The sequence below is a fragment of the Crocodylus porosus genome, unplaced genomic scaffold (assembly GCF_001723895.1).
Source record: "Crocodylus porosus isolate Cpor-Errol unplaced genomic scaffold, CroPor_comp1, whole genome shotgun sequence".
NCBI lineage: Eukaryota > Metazoa > Chordata > Crocodylia > Crocodylidae > Crocodylus > Crocodylus porosus.
In genome coordinates, this window is record NW_017728951.1 from 23,935,887 (window position 1) to 23,956,690 (window position 20,804).

The 20,804-nt window shown below is 45.8% G+C and overlaps 1 protein-coding gene across 3 annotated transcripts in view; it reads left to right on the forward strand.

The window, feature by feature from the left end:
* SH3PXD2A (SH3 and PX domains 2A) overlaps positions 1-20,804 on the forward strand; it is a 308,394-nt gene that overhangs the window by 228,927 nt on the left and 58,663 nt on the right. For all 3 annotated transcript variants that reach the window (XM_019555887.1, XM_019555886.1, XM_019555885.1), the window contains one exon: positions 2,359-2,490. In XM_019555887.1, the coding sequence (XP_019411432.1) occupies positions 2,359-2,490 (132 nt within the window). The remainder of the gene's footprint in view (positions 1-2,358; positions 2,491-20,804) is intronic.

Below are 20,804 nucleotides of genomic sequence, written 5' to 3' on the forward strand. Positions count from 1 at the left end.
AAAATAAAAATGCACATGTGTATTTTGAAGTGGATGTGATACCAGGTGAGTAAAGGTTGTATCATTCTCGTTTTGACTGAGATCATCTCGCTCTTTTAATGCTATTGTGAGCCAACTGGAAAGTAAGGAGGATTTCTCTTTTTATTTTTTTTAGCTCCATGTTTTTTAAGACTGGCCTCTGACTCTGGACGCTGTGTGCTGTTTGTGTAGGTGACGCATGCAAGAGGTTTTCTGATCAATTTTCTAAATTGTCTGAAGTCCGGGCTGGAGGGAGGCAATCTGATAGCATTCAGTGTCAGGAAAAGACTGGACTAATTGCCTCTGTTTCCTCACACTCTGTCAAATGACAGGCCTAATGAATGAGGCACTGGTTACCTGCCAAAGGAAAATCTCAGGGCAAATTCTTTCAGTCTGTAGAATCCATTTACATTTTTTAGCCTGAACAAAGGTAGATGAGCAAGCCCAGCATGTATGGTGTGGATTGGGATAACAATAAGAGCCTTTGCTGGTAGGGGTCTAGGTTGTAGTTATGTTGGTCTAAGGACATGGGCGTATCAGACTTGCCCAAAGAACCTTGTCTCTCTTATCAGATCAAGACAGGGAGTCGGAAGAAGTCGTCTTTGCAAGCTTTCGGGTACAAATGCCCTTCTCCAGGCTGAGGAAGCATCTGCAGTTGGGCTGTGCTCTGATGGGGATCGTCTGTGGAACAGAAAAGTAGCGTGGTTTAGTGTCTTGGACGCTAGCCTACAATTCACAGAAAGCCCGGGCGCTATTCCTGCTGCTTCCGCTGACTTTGGGCATATCACTTGGCCATTGCCCTTCTTGTCTCTCTAGACTGTGACGGGAACTCTCTTCTCAGCATCAGCAAGAAATGCTGGTGCCCCAGTCGGTGGCTTGTAGACAAGGCTGTAAATCACTTAAGTGTCTGCAAATGCATTGTGTGTTTGGCGGTTCTGAATAGCAATTCTGGATGCCTTTTATGTCAGGAACAGGAATCGTATTGGAAAAAAAAAATCCCTGTTGACATAAACTTGCGAGAAAAACTACCAGCTTCCAAAATGCTTTTGTAGCACTTCTGTCTGCAGTCTCCCAGCAGAAGTGTGTTCGGAGATGGGGTGGCCTGGTACACACTGTTTATGCTACGCCTGAGTGATGAGTGAAGGGCATCCCCGCATTTGCCATGGCTCGCTGTACAGCAGATCGTCCTGCCTCCACCTCTGGCTGTGCAAAATGCCTGTCTTGCCGCTCCACGTTAAAGGAGACTTACAAAGCCCTAAAAAAGCCATGGGGTGCATGTCTGAGTGGTGGGGTGCTGGGGGGGGGGAGGAGTTGTCAGGAAGAAGCGTGTGTAATATTACAAGGCATATCCTTTTTTTTTCCCCTCACCCCCCTGGTTCCTGTCCTAAAACACAGATTCCCTCCCATACAATTCCTGACAGCTGAAAACTGCGGGGTGGGGGGGAATGAAATGAAGCAACTTGAGCATTTTCACCCTGGCTCATGAGCCTCCCCAAAAACACTGAAGGGGAAAGAGACGGTAGAAATCTCCTGGTTTTTGCTGTGCATTTTTTCTCCGAGGCTGCATTGCTCTTAAGTGGAGGCTTTTTTTTTTTTTCCCCCTAGACGGGAATGCAGCACTCTTGGAAAAGGCAGTGGGAAGGGGGGGGCCATGTTTAGTAGGAATCTGGCGCTGTAACTTCTCTTCTGGTTCAAGTAAACAGTCTCGCCGCCCTCCCCTCGTTCCCTTCCTCCACCCCCACCTCCTTTTTCTGTTCGTTTTTTTTTTTTTTCCCCCCCTTCAGTCCTGCTCATGTGTTTCTATTTAAGGGCTGCAGTGCAGACAGATACGATTGGTGTCCACAACCCCCTCTTGACTTTCAGCTCCAGCTTTTAAGACCGGAGAAGGAGCTGATCCTCCGAAGGGAGAGCCGATTGTTGTTTCTGTCTGTCTGCTGGGACGTAGCTCTGCCTCCGGATTTGATGCTGCTTCTACCCGGGATCTTTTTTCTCTCTCTGAATGGGGACAAAGCTTGTGGAAACCATGTTGGAAAGAGGCTTATTTTCAGACTCTGTCCTGACGCACTGTGATTTGTTTGCTATGTTTTAAGCTTTTGACTTTTCTTTTTTTAAATGTTTTTTCTTCCTCTCTCAAATGTCCCTCTGTGCTACTGGGTTGTGGGCCAGAGGAGGCTACTTCTATATGGCCAGCCGTTCGGGGATATGCCGCAAGCCAAGGTTGCGTTCTGATTGGCTTGGCTTCGGTGACAAATTGGCCTATCATGAATCGGACGGACGGAGGTCGCTCTCGAGGAGCCATGGCTGGAAGCTGGCTTACAGCTTGCTTTTTCCCTTCCCCAGGTGCTGACGCTAGCTCTGAGCCCATGATCTTGGAGCAGTATGTGGTGGTGTCCACCTACGAGAAACAGGAGAACTCCGAGATCAGCCTGCAAGCCGGGGAGGTCGTGGATGTCATCGAAAAAAACGAGAGTGGTGAGACACTTGCACCTATTTTTCCTTTTTAATGGTCTGCATTATTTATTTATTTATTTTTTGTTCTCTCTCTTCCCCTCCCACCCTTCAATTCCCCCACCATCGCTCCATACAGCGATATATTAGCTCCATCTGAGACCATGTCTGGCGGAGGAGGTTGAAGTTTCCCTCTGTTTGTTTGGGCCAGTGGCCAAAATGTTGCCTTCCACCGTAAGAATGTCTCATAGGTTTGCATGTTAATTAGCCAATGGTCATTAATGGGAACCTAAGGGGGAGGAGGAAACGAGGTGCAGATCATGTGCTGATTCATTAGATTGATGCAGTTGCCCTGCTGTCCCTTTTAAGGGTCTTGTTGGCATTTCCATTACGAACGGTTATTTGAGGGGATTTATAACAAGCTGTTAGACTTGCTCTGGGGTGAAAACTTATCTTACTGACTCAGCTGCTGGCCCAGAACTGAGAAACGGGGTAGAAATGATATATAAAATAAAAATGCTCTTTTTCTCCAAATGGCCCAACCAGTGCTTCTCTCTTTTCTCCCAAAGCAGCTGAGGCTCTGTCCTGGAAAAATGAGGTAAAAGTGATTCCATGTCACTGCTGGAATAACCAGCTTCCACTTGGGCAAGGAGATGCTGGCATGGGACTAGACTGGATCAGACTGATGTATAGTGATTTTTAAACTCCTGGAAGCCTGGTGTCTCGTAGCCAGCCCAAGTGACTGTCAGAGCCTCCTGCATAGAGTGGTGGTTCTGAAGGGGTAAATATTGGCTCAAACATCTGTCCACTTTTCCCTTGCTCTACCTTCTGCATCCAAATCAAGCCATTGCCCCAGGCATCGGGTCACCCGCTTCTTGCCCAGAGGAGCTATTCCAGTGTTGGGCCCATTCAGACGAAGATCTGAATCTCAGTCTGAGCACCGGCAACTCTCGTTTGATGGCGGCAGTGTTCTGGGTACTCAGCATTTCTGAGAAGTGGGTTTTGACCCAAGTATCTTGATCTGGATCCAGAAGCCATTCAGCAGAACCCCATAGCCCAGATAGTCCCCAAGGTGATGGTGTTTCTATCCCAAGTACCTGTATTTTCACTGAGCATCACCTCCATGCTTTTATGGAAAGCTAATAACACTTTTTAAGTCTATGCACAAGTGATGCATTTGAGGAACGGTTAGCCTGCCAGCTGACTGGCATGGTAGTATAGGTGTACTATGTGAAAATAAATAGACATTGGTTAGTGGAGCCTTTATGGGTTTTTGGGTATTTAATATTGCGTACATTAGCAAAATGAGCAAGGAGGCCAAAGCACATATTTACCCAATTTTAAAGAGGTCATTAAGGTTAAAGGAGGGGAAAGATGCCATAAAATATCTTCACACACCTAGCATAGTGGCTAACAGATTCATTTGCTAAGAAGTAGATATTACCGATGTTGGTCCCAAGGGCCATATTCTGGCAACTGTCATTCAACTCTGGGATATCTTCTCTCTGCTGTTTTTTTAGAACCGGAAACAAACCAAGAAGTCACCAAGGGAGTTTGAGTTGTTCAGACGATGCAAAAGTGTCTGATTTCCCACTAGAAAAACGAGGGGTTTCCAGTCCAGTCCATCCTTCTCTGTTGTGCCTAGCACCATTCATGTAGTTGAGAGCGTGCAGAGGCTTGCCGGGGGAGCAGGGAATGTCTCTAAAGGAAAGTGTTGGCATTGAGTGAGGTGAGAAGGCTGGAAAAGTAACTTGGCTACAACAACGAAAAAAAGATGACTTTGCTCACCTGAACAGAGTGACTTACAGTTCTGTCAAAGTCCCCTTTTAAAATAAATCCAGGGTTTTAGTAGTTGCAGTCGCCCTTCAGAGAGGCTTTTTTGGGGGGGGCGGGAACAGACCTGTGAAGCACTAATGTGTTCTGATCTAGGCGGAAGAAAATCTTTCCTCTGCTTCCTGCTCAGCCTTATTCTTCAGAGCCTAATGTTCACTTCAGCCTCTGGAAACGCATGCTGATTTGTTTTAGCATACCCTCCAGCACTGAGCATGAAGAGCGGGGTTTCTTGTACTCCTTGATTTTGGAATTTAAAACATAAGAGTTGGGAAAACTTTTTGGCTGTAAGGGGCCACCAGCCTGAAATATTGAAAAGCAAAAGGAAGGTGCGTGTTGCTACTGTCCTGCAAAATATAGGTAGCTGACGGCTAGCAGTGGGAGAGAGCAGTTGGTCTGAACACTTGTCTAAACTAAGGGTTCTCAAACTGGGGGGGTCACAAGCAACTTTAAAGGGGGGTCGCAAACTTTTCTTCCCTCCCCAGCAGGGCTGCCACCGCCATCCAGCACTTTGCGCTGCTTCCACCAGCACTTCCACTTTCGTCGCCGGTGATTCCGGTTTTGCTGGCACGCGGGGGAACCCCCCTCTCCCCTCCGCTCCTTGACCGGCTGCTGGGACACTTCCCACTTCTCGACCAGCCGTCGGGGGTATACCAACCAAAAAAGGTTGAAAACCCCTGGCTTTAATCAATAGCTTTAATCATGGGAGGGTTGTGTAAATTGATATATAATTTTACAGTGTGGTGGTATCACAGAGTTGGAGAACCCCCGGTCTAAATGTTTTTCTGGTGGAAAAAGTGGGTTGTAAGCTTTCTGAAAAGCAAGATTCCTAAACTTCAGCAATTCCTGGCTTGGACCGGGTTAGAGACACCACAGGAAGGGCCTTTTATTTTTTCTAGTAATGTTCATGCTTTTTAGCTTAAGGAGAAGCCAAGATGTTCGCAAGTGATGCAGAAATGAAAAGGTAGCAAAAAGAAAAGTGCTGGTATGAGTTGTAGGTGCTTGCTGGTGTGAGTTGAGGTATAAATGCAATGTTTGGATGGCCAGTGGATGTTGGGTTGCTCTTCATAGCACATGGATGACCTTTTTTTCCTAGAAAGAGGGATTATTTGGATTTATTTTACCCACGTGAATCTCCACGTACAATCAATAGGTGGATTCCCTCAAGGAATGATCACAAATAGAATCCATCTCGGCTCTTTCTGGTCCCAGTCGTCCTGTAGGTTTGCTTCTCTCCCTCTGGCTCAGGCAGGTAAAAATCCAGTGAGCCTTTCTGAATGTAATTTCTAGTGATGATGGCTCGGTGGTAGGAACAGATGTTTCCTTGCAGCGCTGCCCATGTGCGCAAACATACAGAACAATTGGACAATTGTTCACTGCTTAGTTCAGACCATTACCATCAGACTGAACATCATGCTGAATGCATGACATCCACTCTGCTGCACTAATGCCTCTGATGAAAACCTTTTTAGAGACCGTGTATATATAATTACATGCTGTATGGGGTTTGATTCTGTTTAAACTATGCTGTAGGAAAGCTGGAAATGCAGAGGCAATACTTGTGTCAGTTGTTCCAGTCGGATCGCATCGTGATACCACACAAAAACGGCTAACGTCCATTGGCTTCTTCACCTCTTACTGACAACAGATCTGTAAAAGGAACCATATATTCTGTTGAAAGACCTGAGTTAGTTTAATAGCAATATGGGCCTGTACTCTTCATATTGCTTGGAAGCAGTTTTGCAGACAGGGTGAAAAACGGTGGCAAATCTGGTTTTTTGGCTTTGTCCTTTATCAGCAGTTGCATCAAAGCCGCCATGACGCAGCCTGGAGAAGCAACCACACTGTTTGCCTTGCTTGGGGGACGATCTGCAAGAGGTGAACTGAAAACAGTGTGGCAGCCTTGATAGGCCTGAACCAGACTTTGGCCCAGTGATCAATTTGTCTGGCTTTAAAAGAGGAACGGGGAGGCTTGCCGTGGAGCAGCCAATTGTCTGCTTGCTCTTATCCCGCAGCAAGTGAAAGCTAAACTGGAAGGGAGGCAGCATAGCTCTTTCTTTTCCCATTCAGATTGCCTTTTAATGTAACCTCTGTCCTTGTCCCTGGAAGGCCTCCACTCCCCACCCTGAGAAGTACCGTTCTGTCGTCCTGTGGTGTTGGTCCTGGAGGAGATCACTGCACCTCTCGCAGCACAGAGAAAGCTCCTGGGGTTAGAACCGGAGTGTTCAAATCCCATTAGTTTTAATGGTAATTGGAAGCATGTTCAAATGATCCAGTCCTGCAGGGCATGTTAAACTACTTGAGCACAGAGGAGCGGAGTCAGGGATGCTTGGAAAGGTGCCTTCGTTCCGAGTAACGGTGTTGCACTTACGTAGGCAAAGCAAGTCATAATCAAAGGAACATTTTTTTTTTTTTTTTTTTTTCTATATACAAGAGAAGGAACGAACTGCAGAATCTGGATTCTAGCTACTGCAAAGTTCAGGCATGTTCAGACTCAGTTATCTCTGCTATTTAGTTTTTTTTTTTTTCTTTCTTTAAGTTATCCAAACAGTCTTCCATGTGCCAGCAAACTCGGGAAGTGTCCAAGTCCTCCAACTGAAAACTCCTCCGTTAATGCTCTGACGTGCCAGTTGCAATGTCAACGAGATGCACGCGATGAATAAATTTGGAGATCTTTCTAGCCATGTTGTATCAAGCCCACGAGTCGATTCAACCTGCCAAGTATTGCAACCGTCACAAACTCACTTTGTTCAGGCAGAATCCCACTGAAATGAACGGGACTTTCTGTAGCTAAAAGCAGTCTTCATTAAATATAGGCCAGCTGTCAGGTATTTAAAGGAAATAATTATCATACATGCTAGCACAAATCTGTCTTGAGACCTCCCCCTGACCTCTGGCTTCAGTTGAGTGGTCGTTACCCTACCAGGCATGTATTTGGGGTCTGTTATCCCCATGCCATTCGCAATTATGTCCTTTTAGCATTCACTGCAGTTACATGTGCATCAGGAGGGAAATTGTAGAGCTTTGCATTTGGTTCAGAAGCGCTCTGCAGTGCTAGTCCTTTCCTCAGAGCTGTTTTTTCAGCTCAATTACTGCACTTGTTTAAATTTATCTTTAGCCAGCAGGTACGCTCTAAACAGTCTTTTGTAAAATCTCTGCAGAATCCATTTCAAATTTGAAGTGTGATAGGCTAGATTTTAACCGCAGCAAAAAAACTGAAGCAGCAGATTTTAACTGCTCTTATTGCCAGCCTTCACAGTACAAACGACTGACTCAGTCTATGCAGAGTTTTTGTTTTTAAAAAAAGAGGGGAAGAAAAATTGGACCCGAGTCGACTCCTTTACTTGCCAAGTTTCACTTGGACGCAGCTTGAAACGGTCAAGTTATAAATTTGTGGCGATGCCGTTTGTAATGGAAACCCTGACAGACCGTTAAGTATAACTGTATGACCAAGCGCCTTTTATACTGTTCTTCTTCCGTAGCCCTGATCAGAGGGGCGGCTTCAAGGCTCCTTACATGCAACCCACGGGGATTTGCTTTTGTGGTGGTAAAACATGGGATGGCATTTTCAGCTGGGCTGAACAAGCCCATAGCCATTTCCTTTGCAATTACATAGCTGCAGACCTAGTTCCAATATTGTATTACACACAATGTATAAAACAAACCTATTATGGTTCATGTAATTTTATCGGGACCCAGGGGGATTTTTTTGGTAAGGGGAATCACTCCTTTTCTTGTTGCTTGCTGAGATTATCTTGTGGCAATGTGAGATTACATCTTGTAGTATTTTGTGCTTTACAGTAATAGGGGCCTTTTGTTCTCCAAGGCATGTTAGTCCAGGATTTCTGAGGCTCACTGGTTGTCCCCCAGTGTCAGTGGGCCTGTGAATACCTGGCAGCATACTCTGTATCCTCACTGTAGATGATCACATGTACCTTGGGCTTTAGACCGTTTTCTTTCGATTATTGCGACTAAACGGAGGCAGGCTCCACCACAACTTTGCTTCCCCAGGGAAAGATTGCCAAACTTCCCTGCTTTTCCTCCGTCCCATCATCCTAACTGCTACCCAGGGCAGCGTATCCAAATCCTAGCCCACAAGATCAATGGGTGCATCTATTTACATGGCACGAGGCATCCCAGAATGCTCTGTTCATTGCTCAATGTCCTGTGCCTAGGGCCTGCTAAAGGAGGCGCAGCCCCTTGCTTCATCACAATCACTGCTCTGATTAGACTTCCCAAATAGCTAAACAAAATCTTAGCCATGAATCAAATCTGTCCGGGATTGGAAGGAGCCTGGAAGTCATTAGGCTTATTTAATACTTGCTGTGCCTCTTATTTTAAGATTCCAGTATTACCTAACTGACCCAATCATGATCCACAGACTCTGGAGTTTACGAGGTCCTGCCTTGTGCCTGTGAAAGCGCCTGTTTTTATTCTTGGTTGCTGGAGCAGCCTTTCTCTTCAATACGCTGCTCTCTGCTCCCAGATCTCCTCCCATTGCTTACCATTGTTAGCCCTACATCCCTAAATATCATTCCTGGACCACCGGTGCCTGCAGTTGCAACTAACCTTCCCCCTTCAACATAGAGGAGGACAAGTACGAGACCAAACATGTTTTGCAGTGAACAAGTGTGAATGTGCATGTAAGTAACTGGGACGTAATTGATAACCTCCTGGATTCCCTTCCCTGACTCTTATCTCTCCTGCCTGGCTATCTGCTGCATTTCTGGCTCTTCCTCTCCATAGATTTGTTTCAGTGGAGAAAGACCAGTCGTTTTTTCTTTTTCATGGTGCTACATACACAGTGATGCTCTGTGAACACCATATGCTGTCACATATGACATGCACCTCCTAAACAAACCAAAAAAACCCAGCTGCTGGCAATTGGAGTGCACATGATATGCAAGAAAATACGGTAAGAGCAGCTTGTGCTGCTTATCAGGCAAAAGAGAGTCAAATCTGCATGTGATCCACAAGAAGCAGAACTATGAGTTGCCTCAGCTGCCTAGCTGCTGCTACTCGAGGTGCAAGACGTGGGAGGTGACTTAGTACAAGCAAAGATCTCTTTTCTCTTTATTCTGCCTTTCAAAAAAAAAACCAGGTATGTATTTTATTCTAGGGTCTGATGTATGTGAGGAAAATATGGTACTCACAATTTTGTTCTCTAGCTTTAAGCTTGCAGCATAACAGAACATTGCTGAGCTTAGATGCCTCCTTTTCTTCAGGAGTCTTTACTAACTGAAGTAACTTGGAGGCAGCGCCCCGTTCTTTCAGCAGTAGGAATGCCTACATAACTGCACACCATGTACATGCATTTAATATGGTTGCTAATGACATGGCAATTAGTTGCACACCCAACTGGTGGCTGTGCAGTAGACACCTGTGTGCAAACTACTTGAAATAATGTGTATAATCACATGTTGAGTGCAGTTAAGCGTCTTTTTCCAATAACCTAACTCTCTTGCTATACATTTCAGTGTTCTCGGGACCACCAGCGTGGTCCATAGGACCCGGGTCTGGTGCTGAGGCTTAGTCCTGAACGTAGCAGGTCACTGGTAGGGCTGGGACATCTACAGGAAGTTGCCTCACCCTCTGGATTACTGTTTTTCCTTGTCCTCCCATGTATTGTCTATTTGGTCCCTTTTGGATTCTGGCCACTTCTAAGAGAGGACAGTCTCTTACAGCACAATGGGGCTGTGATTATGATTAGGACATTTAAGTGCTACTAGAATCTTAAACTAAGAGGGATAGCAGGTATGACGAAGTTCAGTGCTGACAAATGCAAGGGGTTCCCCCTCAGGAAGACTAATCAAAAATACAAATGCAACATGGGTGATGCTTGGCTGGGTGGAAGCATTATAGAGAGGAGTCTGGGAGTCTTGGTAGATCACAAACTCAACAGGCGTCTGCAGTGTGGTGTAGCTGCACAAAAGGCAAATGCAGTTCTAGGATGCATCCAACAGAAGCATTAGGTGCAAGACATGGGAGGTGATAGTGCCTCTACTTGACAAGATGCAGAGAAGTTGTGGTCCGAAGGCAGGCGACAGACATGATAAAGGGTGTGGAAGGCAAGTCGTACGAGGAGAGGGTCAAGGAGCTAGGCTTGTTTAGCTTGTGGAAAAGGCACTTCAGAGGGGACTTGATATAGGTCTTCAAATACTCGGGCTGCCAGAAGGAAGTGGGGGAAGCACCTTTTCTTTCTTGTTGCAGAAAGTAGGACGCTGACCGATGGTTTGAAGTTGCGGTAGGTATAGCTTGGATATCCAGAAAAAAATTCTTCGCCATTAGAACAGTGAGGCAGTGGACTATACGCCTAGAGAAACTGTGGGGTCTCCATCACTGGAAGTGTTCAAGAAGCTGGACAGCGATCAGCCAGGGATGACCTGGGTATCACTATGTCTGCATTCCTGTGGGTTTTCCTGTGCATCTGGGCTTTACTGGTTGCTTTCCTTCTCCTGCTGGGACTGAAACTGGACAGTTGCTGGCTAGAGTGTCTTGCCCCTCCACTCGGGATCAGACCAATCTCCATATTTGGGGCCAGGGAGGGATTTTACCCTCCGGTCAGACTGGTACAGACCATGGAGGTTTTTGCCTTCCTCTAGGGTGTGGGGAGAGGGAGACATGACCCTCTTCTTGGGATCTCTTCAGCATATATTAAAAGCCTTTAAAACTGCAGGGTGCTGGCCACTGTGGTCCCCCTGCTTTACCTGTGGTAGGTTGGGGTGTTGTATCTCAGGTTGTGTAGTTTTACAAAGAAGTTAAACAATGGGTTTGTATGGGATGGTTTGGATATGGATGATCCTGCTTCAGGCAGGGTGTTGCTCCAGATGACCTGTGCAGGTCCCTTCTCTGATGCTATGACTGGGACTCCTGACCTAAAGACTTCCGGGCTCTTCCAGCCCAGGACAGGCTTGATCCATAGCTAAGGCTTTGTTTAGCTGTTTGGGATGGATTGTGTAACAACCCTTTCTGTTTTTGCTCTTTTGTACACTCCTGTGCCTGGGTTGGATAACTTGGACCAGGTACAAATATTTCTTTCTCTGAATCTCAGGATTGCTTAATTCTTGGCAGAACAAAGAGTCCCAGAAGGTGTGGGCTCCTGGGTGATTCAGTAAGGGTGTTTTTGGAGTGTGTGACTTCATCTTGGTGGCTTTGCCGGGTTAAACCAAGGAAGTAAAGGTGTCCATTCTCATTAAATAAGCCCTTCTTTCATGACCTCCCATATCAGAAAAGGGAGGGTGGTAGAATTTACCCTCAAATGGGAGGGATGCAGACCCAGTCCAAGTCGCAACCTTTAGTAACAAAGTCTTTTATTTTAATTGAAGTCTGGAGACAGCTGAAAGGGGGGGAAGTATGGATGTGTGTTGGGTTAGGCTCAGAGCAGATGGCTACAAAGCTAAGTACACGTAGTGCTGACTTTTAAATGCGGCTGTCTTCTTAGTGCTGTAATCTGTAGTTGTGTACGGGGGGGGGGTTGTGTTTTGTTTTTTTCCAGTTCAGACCAGCTAGACTTTTTGGGGTGAGTGGTGTAGGCCATGCTTGTCTTGTGGTCCTGTTTTTTGTCTGTCAGGCAGAATCCTACTGGGAGGATCCCTTGTCATACAGGTGTGTGTTTGGGATTGGAATCGACCGTGCAAGTCATGGGGTGACTAAGTTCTGAATAGCTGGGGCAGGGTTGTGGAAATCAGAAGAATAGGCTGTAAGCACTCCAGTATGGCAGGCAGGCTGCACTGTGGAGCTGTTTAGAAAGGATTGAATAGGAAGGAGAAGTTTCTTCTCAGCTACCCACAGGTGACCAGGCTGGAAGGAGCTCCTGCTGCAGCCAATTTCTTCCTTTCCCCTATGACATGGAGGGCAGAGTTGTGGGTGGTTGTGTCTAGTGACTCAAACGGCTTTGCTGTAGGCTGGAAGCAGCATGTGGAGGTCTGTAGAAAACAACCAAAGAGCTCAGGTTAAACCTCTTTCAACCCTCTTTTCCAATTGTTTGAATATTCCTGTAAAAAGTTTAGGATTCTTCTGTTCCTCACGTAACATGTCATCCTTGTCAGATGCTGAAGTGTGAGGTTGGGTTTAATTTCCAGTGGTCACAGACTACCCAAGGTAATCTCTCTCAAGGCATAATCCCTCTGGGCCTCGGTTCCAGTTGTACAGCTCAGGAACAGTCCTGCTTTCTTTGTCTCGCCTGTTTTTTGTCTTCCTTCGTCTTGCCTGTGCCTCTGCAGTTCCTAGCATGGCGACTCCCTAACTTCCATTGGGCCTACTACGCGTGTACAAATGTGTGGTGCAAAATGGGCATTCATTTGGAATGTGTCATAGTGGTTTTCCAGTCTTGTGCAACAGTCTTGTGATATTTTTCATTTTTTAATGCAACGCACATGAGCATCAGGGGTTTCTTAAGGAAATTCTCCAAGAGGAAAACAAAACAGGAATCCTAGTGGGGAAGGATGCTGTCTGCCTGCTACCTCTGGGAGAGTCATTCATGCCGACTCTCCTCCATTAAGATACTGGTATTAATGTCATATGGTAGCATAGGGAATCCAAGTCTTAAGGACTGCCAGGAGGAGCCTGTCCATGCTGATGATGGCTTGTCCTTACACATTGACCAGACAAGGTCTTGTACCAACTTGTGTGATTTTTTTTTTTTTTTTTTTTTCTCCCCCCCCCCCCCCAAGCCCCTCCCATCTCTCCCCTTTGGGATGCTCTTCTCACTGTATATACCTCTTTTTTGACAATCTGAGGGTGTGGACATGCATAGAAACGCTTGGAGCCCTTTCAAAAGTGGGAACATTTCCAGAGGGCAGCAACTAGTAGGTTATAAATCGGAGTGTCTGTGCCACATTTGAATCGGACTCTGTTAATTTGCACAGTGATTCAAATGTAGTAAATCACTCCAATGTGGACTCCACCAGCTGCTGCCCTCTTGCAGTGTGCTCTCCCTTTGTTCCAAGTATTTGTGTGTCCACGGCCACCTATGCCTATGGCCACAGAAGTTTTTTAAAGATACCTGAAGGGTCATGTAACCTACCTCTGCACAGATGGGCTGTCACCTAAGCTGTCCCAGGGTGGCAGCGACCCAGCCAAAACTTCCAGCGAAGGAGATTCCACAGCGTCTCTAGGCAGCTCGTTCCATTAGCCCTCTGTTTGCTACAGTTTTTCCTGAGATTTGAGTTAGCTAGGCTGTGCATGTGCTAAACCCATTGCTTCATGTTCTGCCTTTTTTTGGCACGGGAGAACAAGGTTTATTCTTTTTCCTCCATCTTGATGGCAGCTCTTCAAATATTTGAAAACCTCTCTCCTGTCTTCCTCTGAATCTCCTTTCCTCCAAGCTAAACATACCTAGTTCTTTCATCCTTTTCTCCTAAAAAGGTCCCCCCTCTCCTTGATGTTTAACTGCCTTCTAAGTTACAAAAGGTTATCCCTTCAAACTGCTGTTACGCATAGCAACTGTGTTAGCAGAAAGGTGTCCCAAAGATTCCTTGGATGCATGCTCTAAACCATCAGGCGCAGTCTGATGGACAACCTGCCATAGTGTGACTTCTCGCTGAAATTGTTTTGGGTGGTCCTGCTGGGGGCTTGACTCTGGTCATGGAGAAAGCAGCATAAAAGATTCTGCTGAGTTGAGATTCCCCCACGTGCTTCTCTGCCTAACTTCTAGGAAAGCCTTTCTGCTGCTCAGTTCTTCTAAATGCACCAGGTTTGGTTTTCTTATGTAAACTGGGCACCCACAGGGGTGGGCAGCAATGTTCCCCTGAGAAATCTCTCACTCAGTTACCCTAACAAGTAAGAAAGTAGTAAAAAAGTGTTCTTTTTTAACTTGGGGAATCTTGCCTATCAAAACCATCCCTCTCGTGTGTGCATCTTTGCTTCCCTTGCAAATACTTCTTGCAGAAAGGCAGGCAAGGTTCTTTGGGTAAATCTGATTATCTTTTTATTAGGCCAACTAAAATAATTGGAAAAACTCTTCTTTGCAAGCTTTCGGGTACAAATGCCCTTCTTCAGTGTTTGTACCCAAAAGCTTGCAAAGAAGAATACACACACGCACACTGTTCATCTTTTTTTTAAGGTTTTTTTTATTATCATTATCATCATTATTTTATAATGTATTATAAAATAGAAAACACAAGATGAACAGTGTGTATTCGTGTGTGTGTGTACATATGCACGTGTACACACTGTTCATCTTGTGTTTTCTATTTTATAATATATGTAGGGGTGTGTGTGTGTACATATAAGACAACATAGAACAATATGTAATATTTTATAACTGTGTATGTGTATCTGTATTTTAAAATATACACATACTGTTTATCTTGTATCTTGTATACAAGATGAACAGGATGTATGTGTGTATGTATACTGTTATAAAATACAAGGTGAACAGTATAATAAACACATGTGGAGGTACAAACTATGATCCTTTACATAAATATTTCAAGGACTTCCCTCCAATTCACCATCTATTAGCATGTCCTTTTGGAGACAAAGCGACCATTTCCATTCTTAAATGTACTGAAAAGTAGAGGTAGGAGTCTAACTGGTGTTTTTCTCATGTTAGGTAGCGGTAGCGTGGCAACAGGGTCATATAAAAATCCTCAGCAAAGCAGATAGCATACATCTACTACGTAAAATCTGTTTTCTCTGTTCTCCTTTGTTTGGTTGGGTTGCCCGTTTCCATACTCTGGCTATCGCACTGGTAACTGCTGAGATGAGAGGAGGGTGGAGATGTAGCAATCTCTAAATATTCTTGGACACATTTTGGATGAAAGGTAGGGGCCTTGAGCCATTGTGCAATTGTCCACTCTCAGATGTGCAGAAACCCTGTGTGGCAGAGCAGTTCTGCCACCTGCGAGTTCAAGGTAGTACTTTCGTGCAGAGCACGACTGAGACATTTTGAGTCAAAGTGGAGTGAAATTGGTCAAGTTACCGCACCACACCTGAGTTTCTTTTGCTAAAGAGAAGGATGGATATGGATGCTTGTCCATCTATGTTGCTTGCTGCTTCTAAGTTCAGCGGCTAAATTTCTGTCCCAGCTTTGTTAATGGATGTAGCTTTGGAGATTTTCTTGCCGCGGGGTTGCAGTGAGGCAGACAGTTTGGCTAAAATATCCTTGGCTGAGGGAGACATCCAGGTGTCCTTTCGGTCACAGCTGGAGGAGGAGTTAAGTAGCTTTTCCTGTTTGGTTGTACTGGAAAACTGTGGTGAAGTTATTAGATGTTCATTTTTTACTTCTGAGTTGGCTGGTGTGCTTCAGCGGCTTCTATGGGGGACGCCCTCCCCGGCAAGGTGGTTGTGAATGGCAAGCTCCCAGATGCATTAAACACAAGGCTGCTCGAGTTTTTCTGTGCTTTATAGGTGTCTTTTTGTAAGGCCAGTCCTGTTGTTAGGATGCTTGCTCTTTGTTACAGGATTTGGAGAGGAGCTGAGGAGTGTGCAATTAAATTCCCCAAACCAACCTCGTCCTGCAGGGAAAAGTCCCGATGCTTAGGGTAGGACTCGTCCTACCCCGTCCCTGTTGTTGTCATTGGGGCTGGGGAGAGTTGATGCCAGAACCGGGATGTAGGCAAGGCTTGGGAGTTCCCCCTGGATTTCTTAAATCCATGGGCCAGAGTGATGTCCTTTCCTTTGCTTTTCCTCTCACCCAGCCATGTACAGAAAGGACGTGGACACATTGGGAGAGTCCAGCAGAGGGCAATGAAAAATGGTTCAGGGGCTGGGGGACAGGATGGCTGAGGAGAGGCCGAGGGACCTGGGCTGATTTAGTGTGGAGAAGAGAAGACCGAGGGGGATTGAATAGCAGCCTTCGCCTCCCTGCAGGGGGGCTGCACAGAGGATGGAGCTGGGCTGTCCTCAGTGGGGATAGATGACCGGACAAGGAACAATGGGCTCAGGCTGCAGCAAGGGAAGTTTAGGTTGGATATTGGGAAGAAACCCTCACTAGGGGGGCAGTATAACACTGGAGCAGGCTCCCCAGAGAGATGGTGGGATCTCTATCCTTGGAGGTCTTGAAGACCCGGCTAGGCAAAGCCTTGTTTGGGATGATGTAGTTGGGACTGGTCCTGGTTTGAGCAGGGGGTGGACTAGATGTAACCTCCTGACTCATTTTCTGTGATCTAGAAGGAAAGCTTTAGGAGAAATGGCCCTGCAGGACTTTCTTGGGCCTCTTCTGCATTTGAGCCCTGTATATGGGAATGGTACAGTGTCATCTAGAATGTAATTTACTCTGAGCATTTGGATCTAAAAGGATTTTTCCCCCTTCTTCCAGAAGGAGCCAAAAAACATACAACAGTTTCATTTGGGACCAGAATGAGAACAGACTCTTGGCATTTTTTTGAGCCATGGCATAAAGACTTGCCACATCTTGGAACATTTCTAGTTGGGAGGGATGAGGAACAGCTACTGATTTTTTTTTTTCCCCCCCCCCACACACACTTTAAAACCTCTCAGCAATAGCAACAGACATCTTGGTGTAGTTGGAGCAAAGGGTATGCAGATACTTGCAGAGCAAGTGTGGCAAAAAAGTAGGCCTTCCTCCATGTAGTAGAGTGTCTTTCGGTGTTTCTAGGCTCCCTTCCAAGAGTTGCAGGGAAATGACTTCTCAAGCTGGAAACTTCACAGTTCAATCTTAAATTCCCTCTCTGCTTCTCCCACCCCAACAGAGACCTCCATCTCAGACCACGATGTCTGAACAGTCAAGCAGGTAGTTGTGACCAGACACCTACCTTCTGTTGCACGCTCTCCTCTGACTCCCGGGATGGCAAGCTAATAGGGGATGGGGCGGGAACTGCCAAGCATCAGTCAGGCCCTTTTGCTTGCTGCCCCTACGGCCATTGTCAGCTTTGGGACTCTGCAAGCTTGCAAAGCAAATGCTTCCAAGGAAAATCTGCTTTTCATATTGGAATATGTTAACATTTGTAATGATTGGGTTTCCTGTATCAGCCAAATAGGTCATAAGCACAGGACTGCTGCAGGAGTTTGCCGGTGCCAAGACGATAGGCTATTGCTAAGCACTTCCAATCAGCTCTGTAATTATCCCATGGCTTAGATTTCTGGGGATATGGCAGCTGGAAAACCAGCGTTTCCATGGTCTTGTGTTACACCAACGTTGTTTTGTGTTGTTCTGTTTTTTTTCCTTTTAAATCTGGGATTCTCATTACTGACAACACATGCGGACTGACTTTTTTTTGCCCTTTGTTCAGTTAAATCCTCTTGTTCATGTTCCTGATTAATAGTCATAGGGATTCTTTTTGTAATCATTCTAGGCCCTTTTTTAAATGAACTGAAGCAAAAGATGGATGGCGCTATTTTGTTGTGTCAGCTGAGGACAAGATGAATAAAGCATGGGGTGAAATGTGTTTCCTTATGCTGCGTAGCAAATGGGCAGTTCTAATAATACTTTGGCAGTTAGTCAGGTAAGCTGTAATCATTAGCAGAAAAGTTTCAGTTACAGCCAGAAATATTACTTTTGGCATTCACGTTGAGAATATTCAGTTTCCTCGCAACCCAATTACTTGGCCCCTTTCGAATTAAGCAAAGCCTGTAAAAGCAATTCCCATTCTTATTAAATACATAGCGTAATCAGGGTTGAGGTGAAGTCCCAAAAGAGAGGTGTTTTTAAGATGCCTGTTCATTCAGTTTTGAACTTGAGGCTTTCATGGACACTTGGTGGTGAAACCAGTAATTATTGTTGTGATGGAAACCTCTGTGGATTGTGATTTAAATGAACCAAAGTGTTCCTGGATCGTTTGCCTGATGGGAAGAAGGGCCCTGGATCCCTCTTACGTTGGTTGGTTTCTCTAGAACCGCTTTTCATTGACTCATCAGCTTTTTTCTGCATCTTGATACTCTGACATCATCTGAAAACTTTGCATTTGACAGGACATCATCACTTGAGTGCCAACTGAAACCGGTTTGGACTGTATCTGGGGATTTTGGGCTTTTTTATTTGTTCATCTCTGGTAGTAGCAAGTATTTCCCAGCCCTTGTTTCTGTTATGCAAGAAAGACAGACAAATTCATGTTAATTCTCAGTGTGAGGCCAGGCTTCCTTTGCTGCGGATGAATTGTCTTCTGTTGTGCTCTGTGGGTAGCTTTAATGGATCCATCTTGTATTATGGTGAGGTACCAGCTGGCAACGAAAAGTGCATTGATTTAGTCATTACTGTTAATGTTGGAGGTGTGATTGCAGCCTGTGTAGACTGACTTAAGCTAAGTTTCAGTAGCAGTGAAGATGGTGCCCAAGGGTCTGGATGGCAACAAACCCAGGTTAAAATTGGTGTTGGTCATATCATCGCTGCCTTTTTGGTACCCAAGCTAACCAGGTTGAGGCTGCACCCATGCTAATCTGCCCTCTGATTTTACAGTGTAGATGTCTAGTTGGTGAGATGATATCTTGAATTGCTCTGCAGACAATATGCATGTATAGGTGGCTTCACCCACAAGTGAAATACGGCCAGCTCGGCCATGTTAAGAGCCACTGCTCTTTTGTCACGGTTCCTTTAACGCTATACAGGGAGCAGAAAGCTAACTATATGAAAACCATAAAGTATTACACTGCAGGAAGTTCGGATTATTGTGTCCAAAGGGGAAGTTGCCTAGAATATTAGTGGGAAGGCCCCAGAGTGCCAGGTGCCCTGGGGTGAAAACTTCTGTGGGATCTTTGAAAGCCACATGTCGTGTTGGGACACGTGCCTGCCACACCACTCAAATGGTGGCATTATTTGATATCCTACAGGGTCAATAGGTTAGGATTTTGAGACGGGCTATCTACCTAGTGAATTGCCAGCATCACAACCCACTAATCAACACCCACTTGTTTCATGGAAACGCCTCGTCTGAGCTGGACTGAAATCTTATTGTTCTTTGTTGCTGATGACTATACCTAAGGTGACCAAGATTACTTCTGGAGCGTAGTCGGAGTGAATTTGAAACCCTAAGATTAAAGTGGTGACTAAGCTCTCCACTGTCCTGAAAACAACCTTGCAGTCTGCATTTGAGTTAGTTGGGGAAACCACATCACAGGGGCTCTCAAGAGCAGAGGGGATCCTGTGTGTGTGCCTGGAAAAAGGGAGGAAGGAGGGCAGGGAAGATGATCTCTCTTGGAACTGCTTCCTCAAGACTGAAGTAGGACTAGCAAATGTGAGCCATGCATTATATAATATGTAATGGGAAAGCATTGGGTGAAGGAGGCCTTGTTCTCAGTGCAAGCAGAAAACAGAGTTAAAACTCTAAGGAGAGGAGCTAGCGAAATATTCAGTGCGTGTACACCGCTTCTTGATCTCGGGGTGCTGCTTAAACTTGTATGGAGGGGTCAAAAGAGACCCAATCAGGGAGGTGACTAGATGTTTAAAGGGACCAGAAATCATACCAGCTTAGAAAATTAGGGTTGGAAGGGACCTCAGGAGGTCACATCCAGTCCAATCCCCTCCTCAAAGCAGGACCAGCCCCAGCTACATCATCCCAGACCAGGCTTTGTCTACCCAGGTCTTAAAAACCTCCAAGGATGGAGATGCCACCACCTTTCTTGGTAAACTGTTCCAGTGTTTTACTGCCCTCCTAGTGAGAGTGTTCCCTAAAATCCAACCTCAACTTTCCTTGCTGCAGCCTGAGCCCACTGCTCCTTGTCCTGTCGTCTGCCCCCTGAGACCAGCCCAGCTCCATCCTCTTTGGACCCATTCTTCAGGGAAATGAAGGCTGCTCTCAGATCCCCTCTGTCTTCTCTATTCGTTCTCTAGAAATGAACTGGTGCTTCATCTCATCTCCTCCCGGCCCCAGATTTACCAGACATTTCATAAGGCAGCAGAAAGCTGCTGAGAACATTTGCTGGGCTAAGAAGGAGCGAAGTTTGCAGACAACCGGTTTCTGTAACTCCCAGTTAAATTACACACCCATCCCTTCCAGACACCACTGCGGTGTGTTTTTTGGAGTCAGCTGTATATTTCCTGGGTTTTTTTTTTAATTTTTAAACAAAGCAAGCAGCCAGGGTTTAGTGTGCAAGCCATTCTGGCTATTTAGAAACTGGCAAGGATAGTTTAGGGTATTTTTGTTTCTCCCCAGCAAAAACTTCCAGGTTGGAGAGTAGCCACATAAAAGAAGTCCCCTCCTCCCAAGGGTCTTCCTTTCAGCTTATCCCAATTTGAATCCCTCCTCTCCTAGTGTGAACTTTGCAGGAAAAAGTGTATGTGGAGGCCATTTATAGGCTGGATGTCTCTAGGGAAAGTTCACAGCATAGCCAGACACTAATTGGCATTTGGCTCTGAATTACGGAGACTGTGTTGTTCGGTGACCTTTGTGGGAACTAAATTGGTCTCAAGCCATTTTCTAGTGGTCTGTCGTCTGCATTGGGGAAACCACCACCGCAGCTGACACCCCACTTTGTCCCTTTGTGAGCATATGCAGGGGGCAGATGGGCTACAGGGCATCCCCTTGGTAATCCTCCACCAGGGGCACAGAGCACCACAAATGCACTAGATTAGTGGCACCACTTGGTTATCCATAAAGGTCAGGATGGCA